Source organism: Nyctereutes procyonoides, unplaced genomic scaffold, assembly GCF_905146905.1.
Source record: "Nyctereutes procyonoides isolate TBG_1078 unplaced genomic scaffold, NYPRO_anot_genome, whole genome shotgun sequence".
In the NCBI taxonomy this organism is placed as follows: Eukaryota; Metazoa; Chordata; class Mammalia; order Carnivora; family Canidae; genus Nyctereutes; species Nyctereutes procyonoides.
The window spans coordinates 56,986,033-57,012,417 of NW_026575052.1; the positions used below are offsets into that span (position 1 = coordinate 56,986,033).

A 26,385-nucleotide genomic window follows, 5' to 3' on the forward strand; every position below is an offset into this window, starting at 1 on the left:
AACTCACAGAGCAGATAATGGAAAGTTGCCTATATTCTTAAATTCTTAATGTTTAGAATTAGAAGCGAGTTGCTATCTAGCAGATTGCAAGCAGCAGCAACCGAGCCGTTGTTACGGCGAACTCCACATACCTCGGCTTTGCAATTTTTACGGTTATGCTTATTGTTTGACCAGACTTGCCCTCTCGAGTGTGTCTCTCCCAAGATTCTCTCCAAAGCTCATAAAAACGAGATGGCCCCCATCATCCTTTTCCCATTAATGGAATTCACGTGCCGTGGTTCATGAACCCAAGCATACGAGGGGCAGCCTGGCACAAGCCCTCCCTCGCATTTCTACGCACCAGGAAAGACTGAGCTCCTCTTCAATCTAGCACCCCAGAGAGGCTCTGCTGCAAAACCCTCTCCGAAGTCTTTAAAGAAATGAGGACGACAGGGGAGGGGTGCCGCACACGTCTGGCAGAGCCGTGCCTTCAGGACCAGGGGTGCAGTGAAGGAGCCCCGAGGGAGGAATGCCCGGAACGGGCAGCGGGGAGACCCCTGAGGTCAGGGCAACTGCATCAACAGGGTGGCAGGGGGCAAGCCATCAGTCTAAGGACCCTTGGTCTAAAACAGCCCTTCTTTATTTTATTTTTAAGATTTTATTTATTTATTGACGAGAGACACAGAGAGAGAGATAGAGGCAGAGGGAGAAGCAGGCTCCATGCAGGGAGCCCGACGTGGGACTCGATCCCAGGTCTCCAGGATCAGGCCCCAGGCTGAAGGCGACGCTAAACCACTGAGCCACCAGGGCTGCCCGACAGCCCTTCTTTAAAAGGAACATTTGGGTATAACCTGATGAGACCGCTTATTTGCTACGCTGTTTGGTATCACACAGTCTGCCATGTGGGACGGAGGACATCATGCCAGCGATTAAGGGCTGGCCCGACACAGGGGGCCCACAGCAAATTCTGGAGAATCTAACTATCCCACCTGAAGGCCAAACTTAGCCACAAGGGGGTTTTGTTGTTGTTGTTGCTGTATTTAGCAGTAGAACAAGAGAGAAAGAAATCAGTCACCATAGAAACCACAACATCACCATCCATCGTAACACAACAGCTCACATGCTTCCCTACCCCTTTGGCTGCAGCAGATAGAATGAGAAAGAAAAGCTCTCCTCTCTCTTGCCTCCACTTCACCTTCCCCCTCCGGCCTCTAACCTAGCTAGGTCTCAGACCCTAAACTACAGAAGAGGTTCCCTCCAACGGGTTAAACCTACAATCACACCGACAGGTACATACTTCAAAGCTGAAGAGAGCTAAAGAAATAACAGGCCGGGGGATCATCAGTGTGGCTGGAGCACAGCCCCAACACTCTGCACAGAGAAGACGAACGTGCATGGAATATCTGCCTTTCTTTGTCAACTTGCTGGTGTTGAAAAATAGTAATAATCATGGCTGTGAGCGGCACCTTCTCTTACCAATGAGCCTCCTCCCCGCGGCCCCCTCCCTTTCTCAGCTCTAGAGAGCAGGGTGCAATGAAGAAATCATGACAAATACAGCTGGAGGTGGGATCAAAGGACATCTAGCGGGTCGTTTGGCCATCATGAAAGCCCTCTATCTGCAGACTGCCAGGGGGCCTGTTAGTGCAAATAGTCTGGGATCCTTTTAACAGATACTTAAGTCAAAGAAGCCAAACAGCCAGAGACCTGGTGGTTTTTCCAAGTTCTAGACCAAGTACTAGACCAAGCACGGTCTTCTGACCCACTGTTGAGTCCTGATGAAGGAAAAGCGCCAGTTACCATGATCTTGGCTCCCAGTAACCTCCACATCAGCCACAGATGTCAATCGAGACTTGGCAATAATGGGATGGACCATGGCTAGAGGCTAGATCTACACGTCCCATCGAAAAGCACAGCTCTCCTCAGCTTCTGGTAAAATGGAGTGATCCGAAAACATCGGCTGTCACCACCCAGACACATCTCATCTACCCAGCTATGACGTGGATCGGAGGAACGTGGATGCGACACTAGGAAAGACAGGCCGTACGGTGGGAAACCAGATGCCCAGAAGGCAAAACACAGCCACTCAGACCCAGCTCCTGCCTGATGGCCTCTCCAGTACATTCCTCAAGCTCCTTGTATCTGCACAGATCTGTTTAATCAGTAAAGTATGCATCACACCCAGCACCCTATGATGCATTACTGCAAACACCTGGCGTGGTAATAAAAGCCGGAGACTCTGAGAAGAAAACGAGTCCACACACAACATGGGTGACCGATCTTCGTCAGCAAGACGTACACACAGACATTGCAACTACACTGCCAACAGGACCTCACAGAGGCTGAGATGTTTCCTCCACTCCAATTCATCCCTAATATTCCTCTGGGTGCTCTCACGTGTGCTGCACGTGGTCACCGCATCATTCAGAACCACTCACATGAGACTTGCCCCACTGACGTAACACTCATGGCCTCGGAGTCTCCACTCTTCTGAGCAGATTTCTGTAGTTACTTCTTCACTAAACCACTTGGGAATTTTTATCGCGTACTCACTATGTGCCAGGCACTGTTCAAGGCACTGGGGACGGAGCCGCAGGCTGTTCTATGGAGCTTCCACTCTAGCTGGGGGAAACATCAGATGCAGAAAAAGCAAATTAATCCAGAATATGCGTGGGGATCAGTGCTACGATGGGCATGATGATGGAAGGAGGACAGATGGTGGCAGAGAGTGTAAGCAGAGACCCGAATAAAGTGAGAGAAGATGCCACGCAGGCCTCTGGGGTCACTTTCCAGGCAGACAGAGCGTTACTGAGAAGGCCTGAGCAGGGGCATCTCCGTGTTGGAGGGGCAGCAGTTCACCGAAGGGTTAAGGTGGCAGACGGGCTCACAGGGAGCAGGACCACGCAGGACCAGGGGCAGGATGAGATGCCCCAGGAAGAGTCACATGCAGAAGAGTGATGGGATCTGAATTTTGTTTCAGAAGAATCACTCTGGCGGCCCTCTAAGGAACAGACTGCAGGGAAGCAATGATGAGCATCCAGGAACACGGTTCTGTAACTAAGGCAGCAGTCCAGGAAACAGGGGTTGTGGCGATGGACCAAGAGAAGAGTGACTGAATCTGAGACAGACTGTGACCGCAGAGCTGCCAGGCTTGGTCCACAGATGGAACGGAGGTGGGCAGAAGAGGAGTAACATGCAGAGTAGGCCAGAGGCGGCAGTCGTTGGGAAGGGGTTAGCCCTGGGCTGCCATCCGGAGTTATGGCTTATAGATAGCACTCTGCACTGATAGAAAGTTCCCCTATGTAGAAGCGTAGCCCGCTGTGCCAATGCTGTTTGTACAAACAATATGATTTCCTTCTGGGAGCTGAGGAATTGGGGACATACTGAGCAGATGGCGCCTACAAGGCCAGTGGGGCCTTAGATGCGCTGCCCTGGAAGGCAATGGTTAGCACACATTGTCGCAATTCAGAGTCTCCCTTGGGACACTCTGGAGAGGACCCATGGAGGCTTGTGCATCCATGTCCAGAGTCCACACCATGCTGCTCTTCCTTTGGCCGATTTAGCTCTATGCCCTTTTTCTGTAATTAACCAACCATGAGCATAACCACATCTTAGTCCTATGAGTCCTGGTATTCACAAAACCTGGGGGTTAGAGCTGGGGACCCGACGCAAGCATCAGAAAGAACCGGGCTTCAGGGACGAAGCCACGGTGCTGGCCTCACGTCCCTGTGTCTTACCCTCACTTTCACTTTACTGCCTATCTCTAAACAGCTTCTTTGAAATTTCAAACACAGTGAGATTTTAAACTTTTTTTTTTCAGTGGAATGAAAAAAAAATATTCGAGCAAGTTCACTTCTTTAAGGGATAAAATTGGGTAATGGGTTTCAGTGACATTTTAAATAACATTCTTTCCTTGCAATTACAAGGTGTGCTCAACAAATGAAGTCAGGTGGAGAGCGGGCTTTCCCTGGGCTACACACCGGTATTCCCCTAAGGGAAAAATGCTTTATTGCACTTAACTGGCAAATTGGGAACTCGGGCTTCTTACGTGTACATCTCTTTGATGTGTGTACGAGTTGTCACTGAAATGTCCATGACTTAACACTCGAAGATGAGTGGGGTTACAAACGTAATCGCAGCTTATGAGGACTGTAGAGAATGAAAAGTTAACAGTGATTAGAGAAGGCTTCTGAATGTCTGAGACATGGAAGGTTATGTTAATGATAGCTACACTCTTATTTTCACATCTCCCTTGGCCCCATTTTTAAGATGTAACTGAATTCCCCTAAATCCATGCAGTGGAGACTTAGTGCAATTGAAAACTGAAACAGAACAGAAATCACCAGCCCCTTTCTTCTGGTCTCATCACTATAACAGTAGGACTTGACCTACAAGCCAATGACGGGTTGCAAAGGTTGCCTAATAAATGAAAAGAGGAAGCCATGAGACACCATGTTGACATGCACTGTAGTCCCCTCTATAAATTTACCTTCCTTCAGGAGTAAATTAGTAGTAATATATGGATTATTTTAGCACATCTATTAGGTCCCTCAATAATGAGGTTGGTTATCAGGAAAAAAATCTTTTTCATTATTCAGTTTTCAATATAATGCATTTTTTTAAATCCTTTTCCCTCTGTATGGTTGCCATTTTGTTAGGTACTTGTCTTTCAAATGAGTGTACATTTTTAAAGATCATCTGCATTTTCCAAATCAGGAGAATCAGAATTCCCACTAAAATGGTAACCAAAAGCCATCCCAAGTGTTCTCTCAAATCAAGGATAGATAACAGCAGGAATACTAAAGATGAGCTTGTTTTTACACAATTACTGTCTATATTCATGCAAGATGAAGAATTCTGTACATTAACACTAGCAGACCACACTTATAGGCATAGAACCACAGATACCAAAGTACACAGAGGAACACATCCTCAGAGTGGCAAACACCGCAGCAAAACGAGATGTATTCCATCAAAATACCCATTTTATCTATGGTGTAAAAATAATTTAAAAAGAACTGCTTTGAAATACTGCTCATCTCTAGGCATTAAATGTGCATAGCTTTGACTTCTGTCTTGCAACAGCTAAACACTATGGCAATGTTCCATAATGACACGCATCTAGGAAGACTCATGACTGAATCCAAACATATATACTTTTACCATAATGAAAATAATAGAAGTAAGTTTTCCTGGTGAGAAACAGTGATGATCAAACAGTGATAACAGGGGAAGAAAAACATATACAAGTTCTATTTTTGCACCCTGCCTGCAGAATATTGCTCACTGAAACTTCCAAAACCTGAGACAAAAAAAAAAACCTAATTTTTATTAACGTGAAGCAACTGTTAAGACAGTCTGAAGAACCCATCACATGTCCCCCATGCAATTTCTCTGAGCTTAGGGACTCCTGTGTGAGTAGGATAACTCAGTAGAGAATACTATTATATGATTTCTTAAATTACTATTCATACATGAAATGTGGTTTTACTGAGTTGAATAATGTCTCCTAAAAATTCGCATCCACCCTAAACCTGGGAATGTGACATTATTTAGACATGAGGTCTTTGCAGACACAGGCAAGTTAAGCTGCAGTCATGCTGCACTAATGTGGGCCGACATCAAATGATGATGGGTGTCCCCATAAGCAGGGAGAAATTGGGACAATCACACAGAGGGAACACGGAGACAGAGGCTGGGGGGTATGCCGCCACAACCCAAGAGATGCTAAGGATCGCAGGCAACCCCCAGAAGCCAGGACACACTCCCCAGAGCCGTGGGAAGGAGTGTGGTCCTGCGGACAGCTCCATCTCTACTTCTAGCCTCCAAAGCTAAGACCGAATACATTTTCATTGTTTTTAGTCACCCAGTTTGTGGTAATTTATTACAACAGCCTTGGGATGGTGGTTGTTCTCGGGATTCCAAAATTAAATGTATAAATATCTACTCCACACAAAAGCATGGTTAAGAAAGTGCAACTGCCCAGTTCTTTTCCATCGAATTGAAATCAGAGAAAACATTCATAGAAGTGCCTCAGGAACACATAACTTTCAATTCGACCCATTTTTATTCATGAAATGCCCATTCCACACATCCTGCGGAAAGCAGGAAATATTCAGGATCTACTCTTAAAGCAACTATTCATTATGAACAAAACATTGAGCGCAATAACTCTCAGCAGCCCACCCACAGTAGAGTCTGAATTCTAATAGGAAAACATGAAAGGGAGGGAAGAAGGTCACTATATTTTGAAAAAAAATGTAGACAAATGATGAGACCCTGAAATCTGGTCAATAGCATCTTGCAGAGAGTAGCTGCTCAATAAATGGGTAATGAATTAGTAAATCGTTAATTAAAAATGCATTAGGATTACTAACATTTCTACCTTTTCAGTGTTAGCATTCACATTTTGATCAGTACGTCTGCATATCCAGTTAACCCACAACTATATGAACTCAACATATTTTAAATCAATGACTTAAAGGCACCTGTCTATTCACGAATTTGCTCACATATCCGACAGGATTTTCTGAGCTTTACTGCAGCTACAGAGTCTGGTTCAACAGCTTCAACACTGAACAAGAAAAACATGGTCCCTGCCTTCCAAAAGCTTCGGTTAGGCAAAAAGACATGGACAGACCGTCAAGAACCACACAGATGGCAAAGTCTAAGTGTGAGCTGAGCGACAGGACCCAAGAGGGAGCCCCTCATGTAGGGTAGGGGCAGAGCCCAGGGGCCCCTGGAAGGCTTTGTGAACAGATGTGTATTTGCAGTCAAATTGCAGCAAATCTTCAGCAAGATTTAACAGAAAGAACAAGACAGGGGCAGAGAGTATGTGAAGAGTAGAGCAGAGGCTGGCACCCGGCACCCCGGGGAGATGCCTCCCAGGAGGCATACAGGCAGGCAGGCACGGAGTCCTGGCAGGCCTGGCACAACCTGGAAGGAGCTTCAACTATACAGTCCAGGCCATGAGGCTGCTTGAAAGGAGCTGCCAGATGCCAATGCCAGATGCCTTAACTGAGCATCTCCCTCAACTCTAACCAAAATTCCAGCAAAAAAATAAATAAAAATCTGCAGACACGAACCCGCTCAGTAGCAACAAAGGAATGGAAACAGAAGTACAGATGAACCAGCAGTGACTAATTTAGTACAATCAACAGAAGGAAATCCTGAGGCTGCAGCAGCAAAGCCGAGAACCAACCCAGGGAAACTGGCATCTTCAGGAGCCTCGGAAACCAGTAATAACCACATGTCCAAAACTGGGAGTGAATGGGGGGACACCTGGGGGGTGCAGTCAGTTGAGCGACTGACTCTCGGTTCCAGCTCAGGTCGTGATCCTAGGGTTATGGAGCCCTGCGTTGGACTCTGCACTCAGTGCAGAGACCGCTTGAGATTCTCTTTCCCTTTCCTTCTGCTCCTCCCTGCCTCCCCATGCTCCTTCTCTCTCTCTCTCTCTCTCTCTCTCTCTCTCAAATAAATAAATAAATAAATAAATAAATAAATAAATAAATAAATAAAATCTTAAACAAACTGGAGGTAAATGGGAGCAGGTGAGGGAAGGGGTCCCCTCCCCACCCTGAAAGACCAACCGTCCTCCCCAGTCTCCTCTGGAGAGGGTGAAACAGATGGCCCCTGAGCTGTAGGTGTGGGTCCCTGGTCCCTCAGTGCCAAAACCCCCAGCCCTCTTCTCCCCAGCTCACCCAACACCACCAACAGCCCCAAGCTGGATTTTGAGCCCCAAGCTGGAAGTTGAAAACTACCCCCCTGGAAAATCAGCTAAGGAGAAAAAGCCACCATATAAAAAAGCAGCTCTCCAAGGTCACCTACACGGACCAGCTCCACCCTCGGCTTTCTAACCCCCCCTTACTCGAGACCCACGGTCAAGGATTTTCTGACATCGTCGGAAAGCCTCTGACAAGGACAACCAGAACCAAAGGCAACATGGAGAAAACAGATCATTCAGGGGAGAAAAAAAAAGCTTTTAAAGCTTTTAAAAATCAGTAATTCCAACAAGAGAAACTCATGCATCTGTGCGGTAAGAAGACGAGGCTGTAAACAACATCCAGCAAAAACACACCAGACAAGTGGTCGTAAAAACAGCACAAATAAGTTCAGGAAACTTCTCACAGTGGTGCAAACAGACAAGGAAATGGAAAATAGAACTGAAAGAGAGAGAGAGAAGTAAAAAGCCAGTCCAGGAGTACCGCATCCACATACTCACAAATCAAGAGAGCCAAAGAGAGATATGAGACATCGTTCGAAAAAAGAAATGTAAAAAATAAATAAAAAACAAATAAAATAAAATAAAAAATTAAAAAAAAAAGAAACGTCCCCAGATTAAAGGCATGAGCTGCAGGTGCCGGAGGTGGCCAGCATCATGGAAGGAAATGGATGCCCACCACGGCATTCCACTGCGAAACTGCGCAACAGTGGGGGAAAACACAAGATTGCAGGGAAGGAATAGAAAAGGGAGTGATACCTCCAAATTCTTGAGAAAAGCCTAGAATTCTCTACCCAACCTCTCACTGAAGCATGAAGACATAATAAAGACATTCTCCCGGACTCAACGCGAGAGACACTGTGGGCCGCCACCAGCAAGATGGCTTGTCGTGTCGTAGCAGCTTCATGACCTGAGGGGAGAAGGCCAAACAGGGCAGACGGAGACCGTGAACAGCGTCAGGCTCATTGGGATCAAATACAAAACAGGTCCCCAGTCCTTGCTCTCGGCCCAGCTGCCCGGAGCCGAGGAGAACATTCCATTCACATCACAGAAAGTAGCGCTCGGGCCTGTTCCGGGAACAGGAGTTAAGCTATAAAAGCAGAAAATATAAACCAACTGGTTCCTGTCCGTATGTCTCAGGGATGGCCGGTCCCTGGAGTTCACGGGAGCTCTGGCAGACGGCAGCTCAACTACGATAAACTCTAATTCTCTAAAGACCAGCTCATGACTCTGCTGACTCGACTCTTGTAAACCAAGAAAAAGCAAAGCCAGCCTATTACCCAAACATCATTCAGCTATTTTCCCCTCCAAAGAGCAGGAAAAGGCCTCTTTCTTTTTTTTTTAAGGTTTTATTTTTTTTTAAGTAAACTCTACACCCAACGTGGGACTCGAACTCACAACCCCAAGATCAAGAGCTGCATGCTCCACCAACTGAGCCAGCCAGGCACCCCAGGAAAAGCCTTGTTTCTTCTGAAAAAAGTAGGCTTATATCTGCTTCTTACTTTGTCAAGAGCAAATAATAAGCCATTTAGGAAAACATACACCAGCAGTAACACTACAAAGAGAAGCAAGAAAATGACCGCCGCAAAGGCAAAGGCACCAGGTGCCTTGGCAGAGCCAGGAGAGCATGTCTGGGAAGGACACGCAGAAGGCTTCTTTCTGGTGGTGACTTCCCGAGTCTAGACCTCACCTGTTACTCAGAGCGCCCCACAGATGTGGAATGTATTTCAAAAGAAAATCCATTTTTTCAAACTTGAGGGACATGATCCAGTTTATGCTTTTACTAAGGGGTCGTCTAGGTGGCTCAGTGGTTGAGCATCTGCCTCCAGCTCAGAGAATGATCCCGGGGTCCCAGAATCGAGTCCCACATCGGGTCCCCACGAGGAGCCTGCTTCTCCCTCTGCCTGGGTCTCTGCCTCTCCCTGTGTGTGTCTCATGAATAAATAAGTAAAATGTTTTAAAAAATAAAATTTTAATTATGTTTGTTTATGTTTAAATAAGGCCACCATGAAGACAGTGGACACTGACCATAGAGGTCAAAAAGGGGGACGCAAAGAGGCCGTAGAGCCAGATATGTAATGGAAAAGTAAAAGTTGTTTTTAGTTATTACTTTTACCTTTTCCAGGGGAGGATGTTACCAGGAGAGCAAGAAAGGAAGGAAAGAAGGAGGCAAGGGAAGGAGGGAGGGAGAAGTGAGGAATGAAGTCATTGATGAGTTAGCAAAAACAAAACAAAACCCTCAAAACATTGTTTCATTGCCAGTGATCACCACCCCTACTAGCCTAGTCTATCGATGCTGCTCCTCTTATACAGGAGGATCCAAACACTGTAGAAGTCATCACTCAAACTTCAGAACATAATTTTATCACTAGTTTTAAAAGTCATCTTGTTTTTTTAAAGACTTTATTTAATCATGAGAGACATGAAGCGGGGGGTGGGGCAGAGACACACAGGCAGAGGGAGAAGCAGGTTCCTTGAGGGGAGCCTGGACCCCGGGATCATGCCCTGAGCCCAAGGCAGACGCTCAACCACAGAGCCACCCAGGGGTCCCTAAAAGCCATCTCTTTAGGTCCAATTTTATAAACAAGGAAAAGTGCAGCTAGAGAAGGTTCACAATTTGTTGTGATGGGTTTAAATTCTGAGTAAGGACTTCGGCATACCAGCGCCCACACCCAGGCCCTAAGCTCTTGCTGCCCGGGTATTCTCCACAGGGGATGTGTACGGCACTGCAGAAACGTGCCCCCTCGGGATGGGAAGACTACTTTCTGCCAGGTGACAGCAACCACATTTAGAACTGCCCCAGGACTCGAGGTCCAGGTAGGAAGAGGACATTTCAGGACTTCCTCTGGGCCGCACACATCATCCCCGCCCACAGCTTCATATTCATCTACATGGAAGTGTTAGGCCTAATTTTCAAGTGTCAGGAACACAGTGATCCATTTCAGTTGTGTGTTTCTTTCCCCTTCTGTTGGCACCCCCAACCCTCACGGCCTACGGCCCATCAGATACTCACTCAAACTTCTTGGTCCATCCAGAGAACCGACCGACCCGTCAAGAGGAGCATCATTTTCTATTATTTTTACCAAACAAATACCAAAAACAGACTTGCTAACTTTTTGCTGTTGTTGTTGTTCCCTTTGTAAGGGGTGAAGGTGTTATTATTCTATAATAATGCATTATGGAGAAAAACAAGAAAGCCACAGAATTTCAATCAGCATCTTGTAACACGAGTACTTGGGAAGATGACAAAACAAAGCACAAGCTCACAGGTAACATTTTAAACATTTCAAATGATAACTGGCTGAGCAGGTGGGAAAGGATTCACTATGAGAAACTTTTCACTCAAGAATGGCTGCTGTTGAGAAGAGTAATAAACAAGTCACTAGGAACCGACATCTTACCTTAAATACTTCCATCGGAAGAGGAAACTGTGCGGCATCAGTGAGGGATTTTTCCAGAGCACATTTCCACTCAGAGGCCATCTTCAAAGGATAGATTTCTGTATCAACAGCAAACCACATAAGCATTTAAGGACTCAAATGTTCTGCGGGTGGTTCTCTCTTGAATTTTATCTTCCAAGTTTTCGGAGTCACTCCGTGCACTCAGCAACCGTGAGAATTCACACCCTGCCCCATAAAAGGCCACCTGCTGATGGGATTTTCCGATGATTAAGAGCAACCTGAGACTCAGCTATCAGAAATGAAGAATAAACTTCACAGGGCCCCTTCAGGGAACATTTGCATGCATTCTGTGGGCATTTCATATGTAATTTATTGGCACAAATCACATTAGCACCATCTCCAGTCATCCGCTGCCCCAAATTCCATGCATCACCTGGGAAGTAATATCCACTGATGAAGAACTTATTATCGGATAAATTTCTAAACTTGAAATGACTCTTGTCTGGCATTTTCAGTTATTACAGCATATTTTTCACTAAATCTCTAAGCTCTCATATGCTAAAAATAGCCCATGTAAGCCAGAAAATTATTAAAAGGTAAATTAAAATTTACCAACCAAGTTTAATATTTACACTTGAAATGTTGCTAACACACCACATGTTGCCCATATTTTCCCCCAGGCGGTAGTGGGGGTGTAGAGATGGGGGGTTGGGCAGAGGGATTTACGAAGGGAGGTTACTCTGGCTGAATGCAAAATAGAGAGAAAAAATTTGTTGAGCACTGTTTTCACCGATTGCTGAGACTGCAGGGGGATTTTATGATCTGATCTCAACGGATTTAAGACCTTATCAAAATAGGATTTGCAGAAGCACTCAGTTGAAGGAGATATGTTTATACCTTCCCTATATCAACCCAGGCTACTTCAGACAGACCGTCAGGACATGAATATGAATTTAAGCACAGTTAAAAGGCAACGTTAAACCTTTGGGGCCATATTTTTAATTTCTTGCATGTCTGCTTTTCAGCGCACAGCCATATATTTCGATGCCCACAGCTTTTGAACTCACCTTGAGCCTAAAGCTGTGTTTCGAGCAGTTTATTGAGCCTTTTCAGGCTCCCATAATTATCACAGGACAGAGATGCCACCAGAAGGAGTCAGGTGTTCAATGCACAGCCCACTGTCACTCACAGTCAGTTACACAAAGTCACATAAAGGGTCATTAATGACAAGACAGGCTCTACTGTAGATACTGTCTATAATCCTTTTTTAGCATTTTATTCATACTCTTCTACCTCGGGAGAATTTTCTTCCTCACCTAATTTGGCATCTCTATATCAGAACAAGAATAGAACGGGATTCCTCTTAGGAGCTTCTGACATATAACAGTGAGGCCTCTGTTATCTCCTGTGCAGAAAACAGATGAATGGTACCTGCATCACCCACAGCTGGGCAAGGGGAGCAGAGGGAGAAACTGCTTGTCACAGGGTCCCACAAAGGAGCAAGAGGGGCCAGTTCACAGCCTTCTAAATTGTCCTGTGAGGACGAGAAGATGGTTCAGCCCAGGGCCACTGCACCAACATCTCAGTGGAGAGGAAGCAGCTCAGATGGCTCCAGAGCCCTAAGCATGCCCATGACACAGGTCAGGAGGGGGCTTAGCATGGAAACAACACACAAGAACCCAGGGTTCCCAAGTAGGTGAGAATAAATCCACTTCCCCAGGGATCTGGAACCTGGCCAACAGAGAGTTCAGCCTTGGCATGGTGGTAAAAGGAGAAGCAAGGCATGAGAAAGGATAATGATTGCCAACGATGACACAGGAAGAGTGGGAATAGGCAGTAGAGGGTCCACTGTGTTGGTGTCTGGAGTCCCACAGTCTGGGGGTGGCAGAAGGTAAAAGAGGAGGGTAAGAGAAGAGCGGCTCAAGAAAACGATGCCAGACAGAGCCAAAGCCCACCTGGCCAGAGTTCAAGCTGGACACTTACAACTGAGTCAGGTGACCCTGACCTCCCTATAGGGACGCAAGCAGCCCTTCCTGACAACCGTGTCCACACACCTGGCAGAGCAAGATGGGACCCACTGTGTTGCCCCAGAAAGCCGAGCTCCTGGTCCTCTTGATATTGTCTTTCTCCTACCAAAACCAAAAGTCTGGTGCTATGGGCTGAATGTTGCTGTCTCCCCAAAATCTTACATTGAAATCCTAACCCCTGAAGTGATGCTCAGGAGACAGGGCCGTTGGGTGGTCATAAGGCGGGGGGAGCCCTCATGAATGGGATTAGTGCCCTTACCAAGGAAACCCCAGAGAGCCCCCTCACCCCTCCCAGCACGTGAAGACACTGCAAGAAGGCAGTTGTCTATGACCCAGGAAGCAGGCCAGGCCCTCAGCAGACACCTGTAGTTGCCTGGATCTCGGATTTCCAGCCTTCACAACTATGTGAGAAATGAATGCTGCTATTTCTAAGTCGCTCGCTCTATGCTATATATTCCCTGCAGCAGCCTGAATCGACTGAGAAACTGAGGTTCCACAGGATTTGAGTCTCTGTCCTACACTCTTAAGACCCTTTGTCTTCTTTCTGAGGCTACAAAGCCCTAATATGGAATGTAACCCCATGGCAAGGCACACTTCTCTTAAAAGGTGAAAATCAACTGCATTTTTTGCAGTATGCTCAACCACCTGCAAAAGCTAAACACCTAATGGTTTCAATAAGCAGAGAACAATATTCTATGTGTGTGTTTCATTAGACAGCGAGGCGCTTGGTTACACCAGCAAGTTTATGGACAATAAGTAGCACCATTAAAAGAACATAAACTATTTTCTTAAAATGATTGTGTTGCAGGTGATTTAATAGAGTGTATCATGTCGATTTCTGTTTGTGGGGAAGTAATAAGCAATTAAAATCTGGCCTGATCCATCTTTAACTAGAAGCCTACATGAAAATCAGGCAATTCCCCTCTGGGCAAGCGTTTGGTGGACTCTTGCAAGGCAAGAGCTGTGGAAAGCAAGAGTGGAGTGTGAGACCATCAGCTCAAGCCTCAGACTCAATGAAGGCCTGGAGGGGTGATCACCTTCGTTGCAACCCTGCAACCACCACTCCTTCCTTCTTTTACCAGCAAGCAAAGACTGGTCTTCAGTTGTTAAGAGATGCTGGGAAGGCTATAAACTGAATGTTTGTGTCTCCCCACAAGTCTTATGTTGAATCTCTCACCCTCAATGGGATGCTGTCTGGAGATGTGGTCTTTGGGAGGTATCAAGGTTAGAGGAGATCATGAGGGTGGGGTCTCCAGGATGAGATTAGTGCCCTTATGAAAGAGACCCCAGAGCTCTCTCTCTCTCTCTCTCTCTCTCTCTCTCTCTCTCTCTCTCCTGTGTGCACATAAAAGGCCACTCACAAATCAGGAAGTGGGCTCTCCCCAGAACTCAACCCTGCCAAGGTCCTAATCTGGGATGCCCATCCTCCAGAACTGTGAGAAAATAATCTGTGTTGTCCGAAACCACTCCACCCTCTGCAATAGCATTTCATCATGGTCACCTGAGTTAACGGTTATAGAAAGTGTCTTTGGACTGTTCTCAACTAAGAAACAGCTCAGAAACCTCCTGACTCCACAAACTGTCTAAAATAGAAAGAAAAAGAAAAAGAAATGGTTGACATAAAGATTGTGAAGGCAAAAAAAAAAAAATACAGGAAAACATCGATAGATACACATGAGAAAGACCTCACAAAGTTACGTGTTTTCAGTCTCTGCAAAAACATGGAGGACTCTACCTTGATTTCTGAGTATCCAGAAACATGAAAGCAGGTGGGGTCTCTAAAAACCTCTTGACCTCGGGGCACCTGGGGAGCTCAGTGGTTGAGCGTCTGCCTTTGGCTCAGGGTGTGATCCTGGGGTCCTAGGATCAAGTCCCGCATTGGGCTCCCCACATGGAGCCTGCTTTGCCCTCTGTGTCTCTGCCTCTTTCTGTGTGTCTCTCATGAATAAATAAAATCTTAAATAAAATAAAATAAATAAAATAAAAAAATAAAATAAAAAATAAAAAATATAAAACCTCCTGACCTCAACAACCTACTTAAATTTCTTAGAAAAGCAAATATGACCATAAAACTCTGACTACAGATTGAATACTCAAAAAACGCCCATCATTTGGGGCAAGGCTCAGCAGCACAGCAAATTCACAATCACTCCCCATTTTCCAGAGGAGGAAAGCAAAGGGACTGCCCGGGGCTCTGCAGCGAGGAACAAGAGTGCAAGGAGAAGCTAACTTGGACCTATGTTGGTTCCTACTCTGCTAGCTTCCTCAAGCTTGAGGGTAAACATCCCCTTCTAGGGAACAAAAATTACCGTGAAGTCCACAGACCATATTCTTGTGCATTGAGTAGATCCCAGAGCTATGCTGGGTGCTAAATAACAGAGCATCTCCACTTGATCTGACCTGTCTTCAAAAACTCCCCTCATATATCAGGGTCAAAGAGGACAGCACAGCCCTGGCCATTTTGGGGGTGTCTTCACACCAGGCCCTCCCTTCCAGATTGGCTTCCAAAGCCCCATCAATTATTGGGCTCCTGGAAGGATGTGGCTGATTCCCCCCCCCTTTAGATACACCCAACTTTCTATTCAGTCAATTCATTAGACATATATTCGCCGAGCAACTACTATGTGCCAGGCACTGCTCCAGGCACTAGGAGAGAGAGGGGAAGCGGACACCGATGTTCAGTTCAAGTGGCTACAAAAATCCCCTTGGTTCTAAACAAAGCAAGGTGGGAGGGGGTTGGCCATGCCACATCTGGAAAAACAGACCCCAACAACGGGACATGCTTAGCAACCCAGTGGAACACAAAGGAGGCCCACATGCCAGAAAATCACTACATGGGGGCAGTTTGTCCTCCACTCAATACTGAAGGAAAGGGACAACTCCAGGCCCAGCTTATAAAGTTGATTTAATTCATGGGGGGAAAAAATGACCCTTCGTCTTCTCCACACACACACACACTTTTTTTAAGCCTCCCAACGTTAGTGTAACAGAGGAGAAGGAGATTTGGCCTGGGAGTTTGGGCACCAGAGTTCCAGCTGCAGCTCTGCTCCAGTGGTGTGACCTTGAACCACCAAGTCTTTTAACCTCTCTAGGCTTCAGACTCATTACTGTAAAACGAAGGGGTTTGGAATGATGCCTGAAATAATGTCAGTTAAAACTCTGCCCCGATGACTTCATTCTACTTGTACAGAGCGAAACTAACTGGAAACAGAACCCCTTCTGCAATGTTCTTGCACCACATTTTTTTCCTCAAGCAAAAACAAAAACAAAATAAAAACCAAAAAACAAAAACAAAGAAAATGGTCACCAAAGGTGACCAAAAATGATCACCAAAGGAGAGATGAGGGGGACAGGGAAAGAGGTAATGGGGATGAAGGAGGCCACTTGCTGTGATGAGTCCCGGGTGATGTACAGAAGTGCTGACTTGCTGTATTGTACACTTCTTGATGAAGCCTGAAACACTCAGGACTTGATCACCTCACATTTCACCACTTCCTGTTCCCTCACCCATTCTTCACTGAAGCTGGATTCCACCAACACCTACATGCACCCTGGACAGCCCTGGGTGGGAAGCCCCAACCTATTTTCTCCAATATGTGCCAGAAATGGAAAGGCACAGTGACTGTAAGTCCTCTCTGGAGGATGGCATAAAAGCAGCCCCCTCTCCTAGGGTTTTTGAAAACTAACTGCACTTCTTATTTCCCATTTCTACCTTTATCGGTACTGAACAGTTGAAAAATATCATGCCCTTTACAGAGTAGGAAGATTCAGTAGAACTGAAAAAGAACTATGGTTCATTTTAGCAATGGTGGCAGTCAGTGGGGCCGCACAGCCAAGCGGGCATGGGGGAGGGGGTCACACGGCTTTCTCTCATGGTGCACCCTAAACATCTATCCTCTCACCGCTGCTCCCACACCTCCAAATCTCCCTCTCACACTTAACACTTCACATTTAGTTCAGGGTTTTGGGGAGTAAGAATAAGAGCTCATCTTTTTATGCAAGTCTGAAGTTTCATTCCCACCTATATTTCAGCAAAGGAAAAGAGGAATGAGTACTACCATGTAACTTCTAGGTTACGCTGGTCTTGAAATTAATTCACACAAACCCAAACTATTATTATTATTATTTTATTATTGTAAATAATAGGCAAATTATGAAAGCAGCCTGTGTGTCCACTGACTAATGAATGGAATATATATATATATATATATATATATATATATATATATATATATGATGGAATGTTACTCAGCCATCAGAAAGAATGAAAGCTTGCCATTTGCAATGACTTGAATGACTCTCTAATGACTAGAGAGTATTATGCTAAGTGTAATAAAATCAGTCAGAAAAAGACAGTATTGTATGACTTCACTCATAGGTGGAATTTAAGAAACAAAACAAATGAGCAAAGGAAAAAGAGAGAGAGGCAAAACAAAACAGTCTTAATTCTAGAGAACCCACTGCTGTCTACAAGAGGGGTGGTGAGAGGATGGAGAAACAAGTATGGGGAGGGGAGAGTGCACCTGTCATGATGAACCCTAGGATATGTACAAAAGCAGCGACTCACTGTATTGTCCACTTACATAACACTGTATGTTCACTAACCAGAATTTAAATAAAAACTTAAAAAAAATAATAAAAACATGGGTAATAATCATCACCCTGCATGTTGCTCTGCTAAATGAGCCAAGAGAATCCAGTTTTCATCTTGTAACTGCTGCATCCAAAGAACTAAAGGCCACAGCTGGAGTGTCCTTTTGTCTTTTATTTTCCTCTGCCCTTACAAAGCTTCTCTTGTCAACAATTTAAATATTGGGAAAATAACCTCTTAACGATGAATGCCTTCTCCACATTCTTTAAGGAAACCCATGAATTCTTCCATGAAATGGACAACTCGTGTCCAGAAAATTACTAAGACAAGTAAATGCAATTTATTCTTATCTTATAAAGATATTAAATGATCTAAAAAAGAGAGAAAGAGCTCTCCTATGCAAATATTTCCCAAGTTTCTATGGTGACACTTTCCATTCTTGCTTTTGAGTATGAGTCCTATGACTTCACAGCAAAGGAACATTGCACAGAACCTAAGAAGCCACTAATAATCCTTCGCTTTGCTATAAATGTTCACACTGGCAAATACAGGGATCTCCTAAAATTTATAAAGCAATTAAGATACTAAGCTAAGATTTATACACCCAACTTCCCACACAAAGTAAATTTCTCCTGCTAGGTTATGAATCCCAAGGCAAATGTGAGCTTAGATCTTTTCTCAACACTGACAGGCCCTTTGTTTGTCATCATAGTCCAAAATTACTCAGGGTATAAATGGATTTCCTGGCTGCTTCTCAAAACGTTGACAACAATAATACTAATAAAATACCATGTTACGTGTCTATATGCCTGTCAAACTCAACACAAATGCAAATACATGACATACAGAACCAAGAATTTTTTTTCAATTAAAGCCCCTGAGTGACAGAAAAGGAAAAAAATGTAACTCCTCAGTTTCATGTACTTGAGACTAGCACTGGCAACTAATAGGAAAGAAAAAAAAATCTCTGGCAATTTTAACAAATGATTTGGCTCTTTGCTTCCAATATACCTGGTGTAGTAGATCAGAATGAGAAACAGCAACTTCTGGAAGAAATTAATATTTCTACCTTGGCATCTTTAATTCTGTAAGGATCCAACTTTTTTTTTTTGTTCTGAGGATACCCATCAAAAGGTTTGTAAGGCCAGTAGGTGCAGCAGGGGGAATGGGAAGAAACGAACATGGGGCCTAGGAATTTGAACTACAGCACATCCCCCTCTCCAAGCTCAATGACCTTGGACAAGTAGCTTAACCTTAGTCTCCAATTTTCTCTGCTGGAAAAGGAAATATTCACACCAAACAAGGAACACTTTTTTGTAATCAAAACAAAGGCATAGCAGATAGAAAATCACCTGGCACATAGTAAACATTCAAGAATGGTTTGTTTGTGAACGGTGAGATTTTTGGCCAGTGAGGTATGTCAGGAAGCATAATGCACTGTCTTATCCAGTTAAGTCTGTGGAAAGTCATTTGACGGTCCCCTTGAAGGTAATTAAAATCCATGACGTGCCAGGAAAAACGTATGATGATTTTCTCTTTGTTAGTTCCAGATCAGGACAGATTATATAATGATATGCATTTGGTTGGATATTCAGATGCATGGATAGATGGATGGGTGGATGGATGAATAGCTGGTTGGATGGATAGGTGGATGGATGGATGGAAAAATAGGTGGGAGGCTAGACGGATGGAGTAGATGCATAGGTGGATGGATGGGTGGTTGGACAGATGGAGGGAGGGATATAGATGAATGGGGATGGATGAATGAGTGGATGGACCATAGAGGATATATGGACAGACATATTTTGGAACCTCCTTCCAAGACTGTCAAAATTCCTAAAAAAAAAAAAGTGGGGGGGGGAGAATATGACCAAGCCCCAGCTCATTGTGTCTTTCATTTGTGAATCAGTGATTCCAGAGGAGAGAGATCAGCATCACCACAGCTTCCATGGTTTTCTCCTTTTACGACACTATTAACTGAGGTCTTGAGTTCTAGTTTCCATAGAGTATTCTGAGGTTAAAATGCTTCATATTCACGTACACATACCACTCTCCAGAGACACATCCTGGAAAATACCACATCTTTTTCCAAAATACTTCGCAGCATCAAAAGCTTTGGCCCTTACCTGAAGGTGGATCCATTCTGTATTTATTCTCTTGACACCAACCAACTGGTCGAAGTCTGTAATCCAAGTAAAACAACCACTGGTCATAGGATTCAGTGTCCTCCAATCCCACATAGCGAAGGCGTAATCTTCCTCCAACATTTTCAATCACACTAACTATCCAGTACTGAAAAGGGCTCTGAGAATCCTGAAGTTCTATTAAGGAATCAACTGTAATGAGGTCTATAGGGCCTTTCCCTCGCAGAGGCTGTTTAAACAGAAGCAAAACTCCTTATTTTAAACTTTATTTTAAGGTTCTCATGGAAACAGATGACAGTTGAAGATAATATTTTTTTCACACCATCATCCAAGCTACTGGCAAACAGTCTGGTGTCTCCCTCCACCCCCATCCTCGTCCCGCTCCTTCCACACACACGTTCATTCCCCCCAGCCCTCTGTCCACCAACAAGAATCATAAGTAAACAGAACATAACAGTTTGTGCTCAGTTCTCAACAAACAAATCACCCTTCCCAGATAAAACTGCATTTGTTAGAAATAAGCATGCTTTTAAGAAGAGTCACACCAAATTGGGCTCCAGCTAGAAAATATGTGGTAGCTAAATGTCTATTTGCCCATAGACGGTGGGGTATAGACTTACCCCGGGACTCAACAGACATTCATTCATCTTACAATGGCTACCACGCTAATGATTAAGATGCTCTCATACTTTATGTGAGCAAAGCATGAATATGCATACATGACATGTCCAATACACATTAACGATCAGATACATCAGACAATTATGTAAAGTTATTTCTACACTTAACTTGATTATTGTTTTAGAGAATATATACATATATACACACACACACATATATATATAACTACTGCCCCATATAAGCAACCTTCTCAGCATATATTAGCACTTGAAAAGGGTATTTGTTCAGTCAGCCTTGTAGGCAAATATGTTTAAAAAAAAAAGAATGAACAGAGTAATACAAGGGGTGAAGAATCATCATTTTGATCTGTTAACCAAACAAATTAGGAGCCATTAAGATACACAAATACACCAGGAAAAAATCTTCACAGAACAAAACCGGATAATGGTATATTAGACAGCAGTGCTCCAAAAGTCAATGTCATTTATAAGAGGAGGGAAATGCACAGTTAATGTTAAGAGAATAATGATGATTCCCCCTTTTGATGGGGGGCGTTCCTCAAGCAGATTTGGTAACTCGATAATCATTTATGACAGTACCGTGTTCCTTCTGTTGTACAATATACAGTAAATATTAAATGCTTTATCATAAAATTATTGTCAAATGAACATTAAGATTGCATATTAAATGATGTTCTCTTCAAAACCTTAAAAATACTTCAACCACACTGAAATACGATTGACCAGGTCCCCTCGTGTTTTCACAAGGGAAGCTAATTCAATTATTACGTTAACGCACGTGTGTTATCGTCAGGTTACACATCCAGAATGGAATTGTTAATGAGACCATTTATCATCATGCTCCAAGACTACAGTAGAGCACACCCAGGCTTTGTGGTCACCTCTACAAAACAGCTATCCTCCGGGATTTTATTTACAGTCACTAATCTAGGACAGAGGCTTACACACACAGGATAGTGGGAAAGATACCCTAATATAGTGATTATTTACAAACATGTTCACACAGAACCAATTTTTCCACGTTATTGATTGTACCACAGGTGAAGATGCTTCAGTGCCATGAGACTCATTAACCTAAACAATTCAGGGAGGAACAAGAAGTTAGGCTCTCTGGAGAGAGATATCCACATGTACACATGTACCTGCTGAAGGATATAGGCAAAGGTGCTCATGTAACCGTGAGGCTTCAGACACAGAATAGCTGAATAACAACAATACATACACCTTCTAGAAGGTTGGCAGGTGCTGTCCGGGAGCCAGTCAAATCACGAATGAGGAACTCCGTCCAGTCTGTGTACTTCTCTTTGATTGCTGGCAAGACAAAAGAATGGGGGAAAAACACACATACATGCACATGTTAGTTAGCACAGCAGGGGATGATCAGATAAGTGTAAAATCACGGCACTTTTCTGTATACATGTGTTATTTCCACATTTCTCTTCATTTTAAGCACCATGTTGAAATGGGGGCAAGAAATCTGTCCACGAGGGGTAACTTCACGCCTACCACGTGCCTCAATTTTGCTGGGCATGGGGGAGAAGGGGGAATTAAAGAATACGGGGCCCTGAAGTTTGATAATCCACCCAGAAACTTCCGTGGGCAAAAAGAAGGGATTGTGAAGCACAGAATTCAGGGAGGGTCCAATAAGGAAGAGACCAGTGAGGAGCAGAAGAGTCAGAGGACAATTCACAGGCAGAACAAGAGTGATGGGCTCTGAATTACACAACAGGTTTACACAGGCAGGAGGAGAAGAGGAGGAGGGATTTTTCAGATGGAGAGGCACCAGCTGAGGAGCCTGCCCCAGGAGGAAGGAAGCAGGCAAAGGCAGCGCCCTCATCACCAGCTCTGGACGCTGCAAAATGACAACGACGCCGAGCAGCAGCCCAGAGAACCAGGGTGCACACTCAATAAACAGGAAATCCCTGTGTAAAATGAATCTGAAAATAGTATAGGGGCTTCAGTGGAAACAAAAGGGGTTGTTGGGCAGACACACCCAGGTGAGAAGCTGCGACAGCCCTCTGAATACAATAGTGATGGGGCCCTGAACAGAGTTGGGACCACTCTGTGAACAAGGAAGGAATGCACCGGACCCATCTTTGGAGAAAGAAATTTCAGACGTTGGAAGCCAACAATCTCCGAGTGCTTAGACCCCCAAACCTTGAGAAACACATTAACTTCCTGGAGTATCTCCCAAATCACAGATCTCCAAAGGCTTCCATAAGTTATATCCACACCCAGCAGAGTTCCTGAACCTTCCTGGGGCATCACAGGTTCAGGAAGTCAGCAACAGAGGAGAGGCATGGCCCAGATTGCTGTCCACCCAGTCTGTGGGCCACCTGGAGAGCCAGCAGGCCGGTGAGTACTGCCTAGAACACATCCAATACTTACCCTTTGTGAAAGGTTCGAGACTCTGGTGGTTTGCACATCCCTTGTGTTCTGCAAAGGCATGATGCAACAATTCCTTGCCCAGACCTCAAGGAACAGAGTTATCACAGAAGGAAACCAGGCCATAATGGTGTAGAGGGAAAGGCAAAGTCATGGCATGAGGGTGACCTGTGCGCCATAGCGGGCTCTGCCGAAACTGGCTATGACTTTGAGTCATTTACCCAATTTATCTTATAATTTCTCCTCATTGGGATAACAGTGCTAACATTTTTGCTTATGGGCTGCTATAAGGATCAAAGAAGATACATATGTCAACGAAATATAAGCATCCCGGGCACATAACACACAATAGGTAAGTAGCAGCTTTTGTTTTGTTATAAGTGTGTATTAATTATTACACTACACTACACTCTTGCCAAGTACTTATTGTTCATTCCCTCAAACTCCAGGCTGAAACTGTGAACACGTGTTGGCATGCCTGCCAACAGAAGGGGGAACAATCGAAACACCTGCTATTTGCATCGCACCTCAGTCAATATCCCTCTCTTACCCATTAATGATCATAAGACCCTGAGAAAAAAATCCAAGTGGGAAAATTCAGACACTGTGAAAGAGATCCAGACAAGGCTGCAAAGTCCAGCTTTATGCCATACAACATCCTGACCACAGCCCTGCTGAAGAAGCAGCAATTCACTCATCATCAGCTTCTACCACCAAATGTTCTTTCTCAAATAAAATACCATCTTCCTCATTTTCTACACACGCACTCAAAGGGTAATGCATGTATTTGGGGCAGGAAGTGTTACTGTGTCCTTTTCCATCATTAGAAAGCACAGCAATCATCTTTCAATGCTATATCTGTTTCTAAATTAGCCCCTTGGTTTGTACTAAATGATCTGTGTCCCTCAAAATTCTTCCTGAATCCTAATGCCCGACACTGCGTTAGGAGGTGGGGTACCCTTGGGAGGTCATGAGGGTGGAGCCCTCCTGATGGGGTTACTGCCCTTATAATGAGACATCCCCACCCCCCGGAGAGCTTCCTTGACCTTTCCACCACCATGTGCAATTACAACAGGAGCAGTCAACTCTGCACCAGGACGTTGAATCTGCTGGTGCCTTATCTTGAACGTCCAGCCTCCAGAACAGTGAGAAATAAATCGCTGTTGTCTACAAGGCATGCAGAGTGTGATATTTTTGTTGTAGTGGCTTCAATGGGCAGAAACAGCCCTCCAACGTGCCCACAGTTCCTGAGGGAACCAAAGGCAATGGCATACGAGACAATTGAATTAAAATTTGCATTCACCTTAAACTTCACAAGCATAACTATAACTTACTCTGTACCTTGTGATCATCGTAACAGTGCTCTGAGGGGGATGTTTCTAACTAATTTTTCCCAAGTTCATAGAAAAAACAAGGGTCAGAGCCAGCCTCAAACTCAAGTAAGCAGATGCCAAGCCTACCAAGAGTCTTTCCATGGGAATCCAGGATTCTCAAAGCTTTTGCAAGGAGAGAAATCAGGAATGTAAACCCTAGGCACGACAGAGATAATATGAAAATCACTATCTAACCAAAAGTTCCAAGAGGACAATATACAACTGCACCCAGTAAATATGCATTTCATATTTCTTTTTTTAATGATTTTATTTATTTATTCATTGAAAGACACACAGAGAGGCAGAGACACAGGCAGAGGGAGAAGCAGGTCCCCCCAGGGAGCCCGTGGGACTCAATCCCAAGACCCCAGGGTCACGACCTGAGCCGAAGGCAGATGCTCAACCGCTGAGCCACCCAGGTACTTCTGCATTTCATATCTCTTTACCAAAAAAAAAAAAAAAAGGCCTATCAGCATAGCCAAGTGAAGGATGGACCTGAACTTGACAGACTTTATGTCCATACCCACTGCAAGAATAAGGTTCAATTCTTCACTTAAGGGTTGATTTTAACATCCACATAATCAAAGTAAACATTTAAGTTAAAAAATTTTAAATATGCCATCACCCTATGAAGACATCATGCAATGTTGAAACTGAGCTGAGTCACAGTGAGAGAACACTAGAGATAGCTCCGAAATTTATACTTTGTGAGCCTTCCGTTCCAGAGGCCCTATAACTATCCATTAACATCTCTACACGAGGCTCTGAAGCAATCTTTTATGTGCCATAGAATATCTGGACAAATTACTCTACCTGAAAAATGTACCTTAGCTGTAAAGATACACCAACAATTTTTGATCAGGAGGTAGAAAGGAAACAGTTCTCAGGAATATCGTTACATTTAAAAGAAAAACTCTTTCAGTCAACATTTAGTTTTTAAAACTCTAAATGTTCACATGTAAGATCTATTACAGAAAATTCTGCCATCTATTTTTTTAAAAATTCAAGTAACAAGTCTACAATTCTCAGTCAATGGACTTATTTTAAGTAATATTGAATTCAGTTAAATTTTAGTACAATGAAAATTGCCCAGAAATTCCTTAGAATTCATTGCAATAGAAGCTGATCTTATTTTCCAGGGAGTTTCCATAAGTCTCTAAATAGAAATTTTAAGACTACAGATGTTCATTTACTATAGAACATCTCTCTGCAAAGACTCAAAGTCAACTAGCATGGATGTCGGAACAGAACAATCTTTCCCAAATAGGATAACCAATTTTTTGCCCAATGGTCATTCTCTTTTCCATCAGATCAAATTCCAGAAAACCTACCACCTGCCATCAGGTTCACATGCTCATCAGATGTGAACTCTCCAGCAAGAAAGACACAGTTAAAGTGAAAACAAAGTAGATGGATAAAAGTTTTTCCATAACGCTGTAATGACTGCCCCATGTTTTTAACTCATACAGAGGCACTCCTGAGAGTTCAGAAGAAGATTCTTTATTCACAAGAATAATTAGGGGCATCTGGGTGGCTCCGCGTTTGAGCGTCTGCCTTCTGCTCAGGGCGTGATCCTGGAGTCCTAGGATTGAGTCCTCATCAGGCTCCCCGCAGGGAGCCTGCTTCTCCCCCTCCCTATGTCTCTGCCTCTCTCTGTCTCTCATGAATAATTAAATAAAATATTTTTTTAAAAAAAGAATAAAATCAGGATCTTTGTGCAATCCTCTCATGAACATGTTTTCAAGGTTCTACTCAGCTTTAATATTATATAAACTCAGCAGAGGTAATATATAGATAATATATATACTTTATCCAACTTTGCTTTTTTAAAAAATCCAAGTCACATTCCTCACTTTAACACCTCATTGTGGGGAGAAACCCACATCTCATTCACTGAAGGAAGGGATCATGAACACAAGTTTCAGATAAAGAAAACACACGCGTGCGTACACACACTTCTTGTGAAGACATTCAGAGGTGGCCCCCAAATCCCACAACAGCACTATGGGGTTTACAGAGCTGTCTATAAAAAGGGTTCCAAATAGGGGTGCCTGGCTGGCTCAGTCGATTGAACATGCCACTCTGGATCTCTGTCCGGGTCCTGAGTTCGAGCCCCACATTGGGTGT

General features: G+C 44.2%; 1 protein-coding gene across 3 annotated transcripts in view; it reads right to left on the reverse strand.

Annotated features, from left to right (window-relative positions):
* Positions 1–26,385, reverse strand: part of SFMBT2 (Scm like with four mbt domains 2) — a 215,887-nt gene that overhangs the window by 89,496 nt on the left and 100,006 nt on the right. For all 3 annotated transcript variants that reach the window (XM_055332786.1, XM_055332787.1, XM_055332788.1), the window contains exons 5-7: positions 21,723–21,811; positions 19,842–20,088; positions 11,098–11,195 (exon numbers count right to left, since the gene is read on the reverse strand). In XM_055332786.1, the coding sequence (XP_055188761.1) occupies positions 11,098–11,195; positions 19,842–20,088; positions 21,723–21,811 (434 nt within the window). The remainder of the gene's footprint in view (positions 1–11,097; positions 11,196–19,841; positions 20,089–21,722; positions 21,812–26,385) is intronic.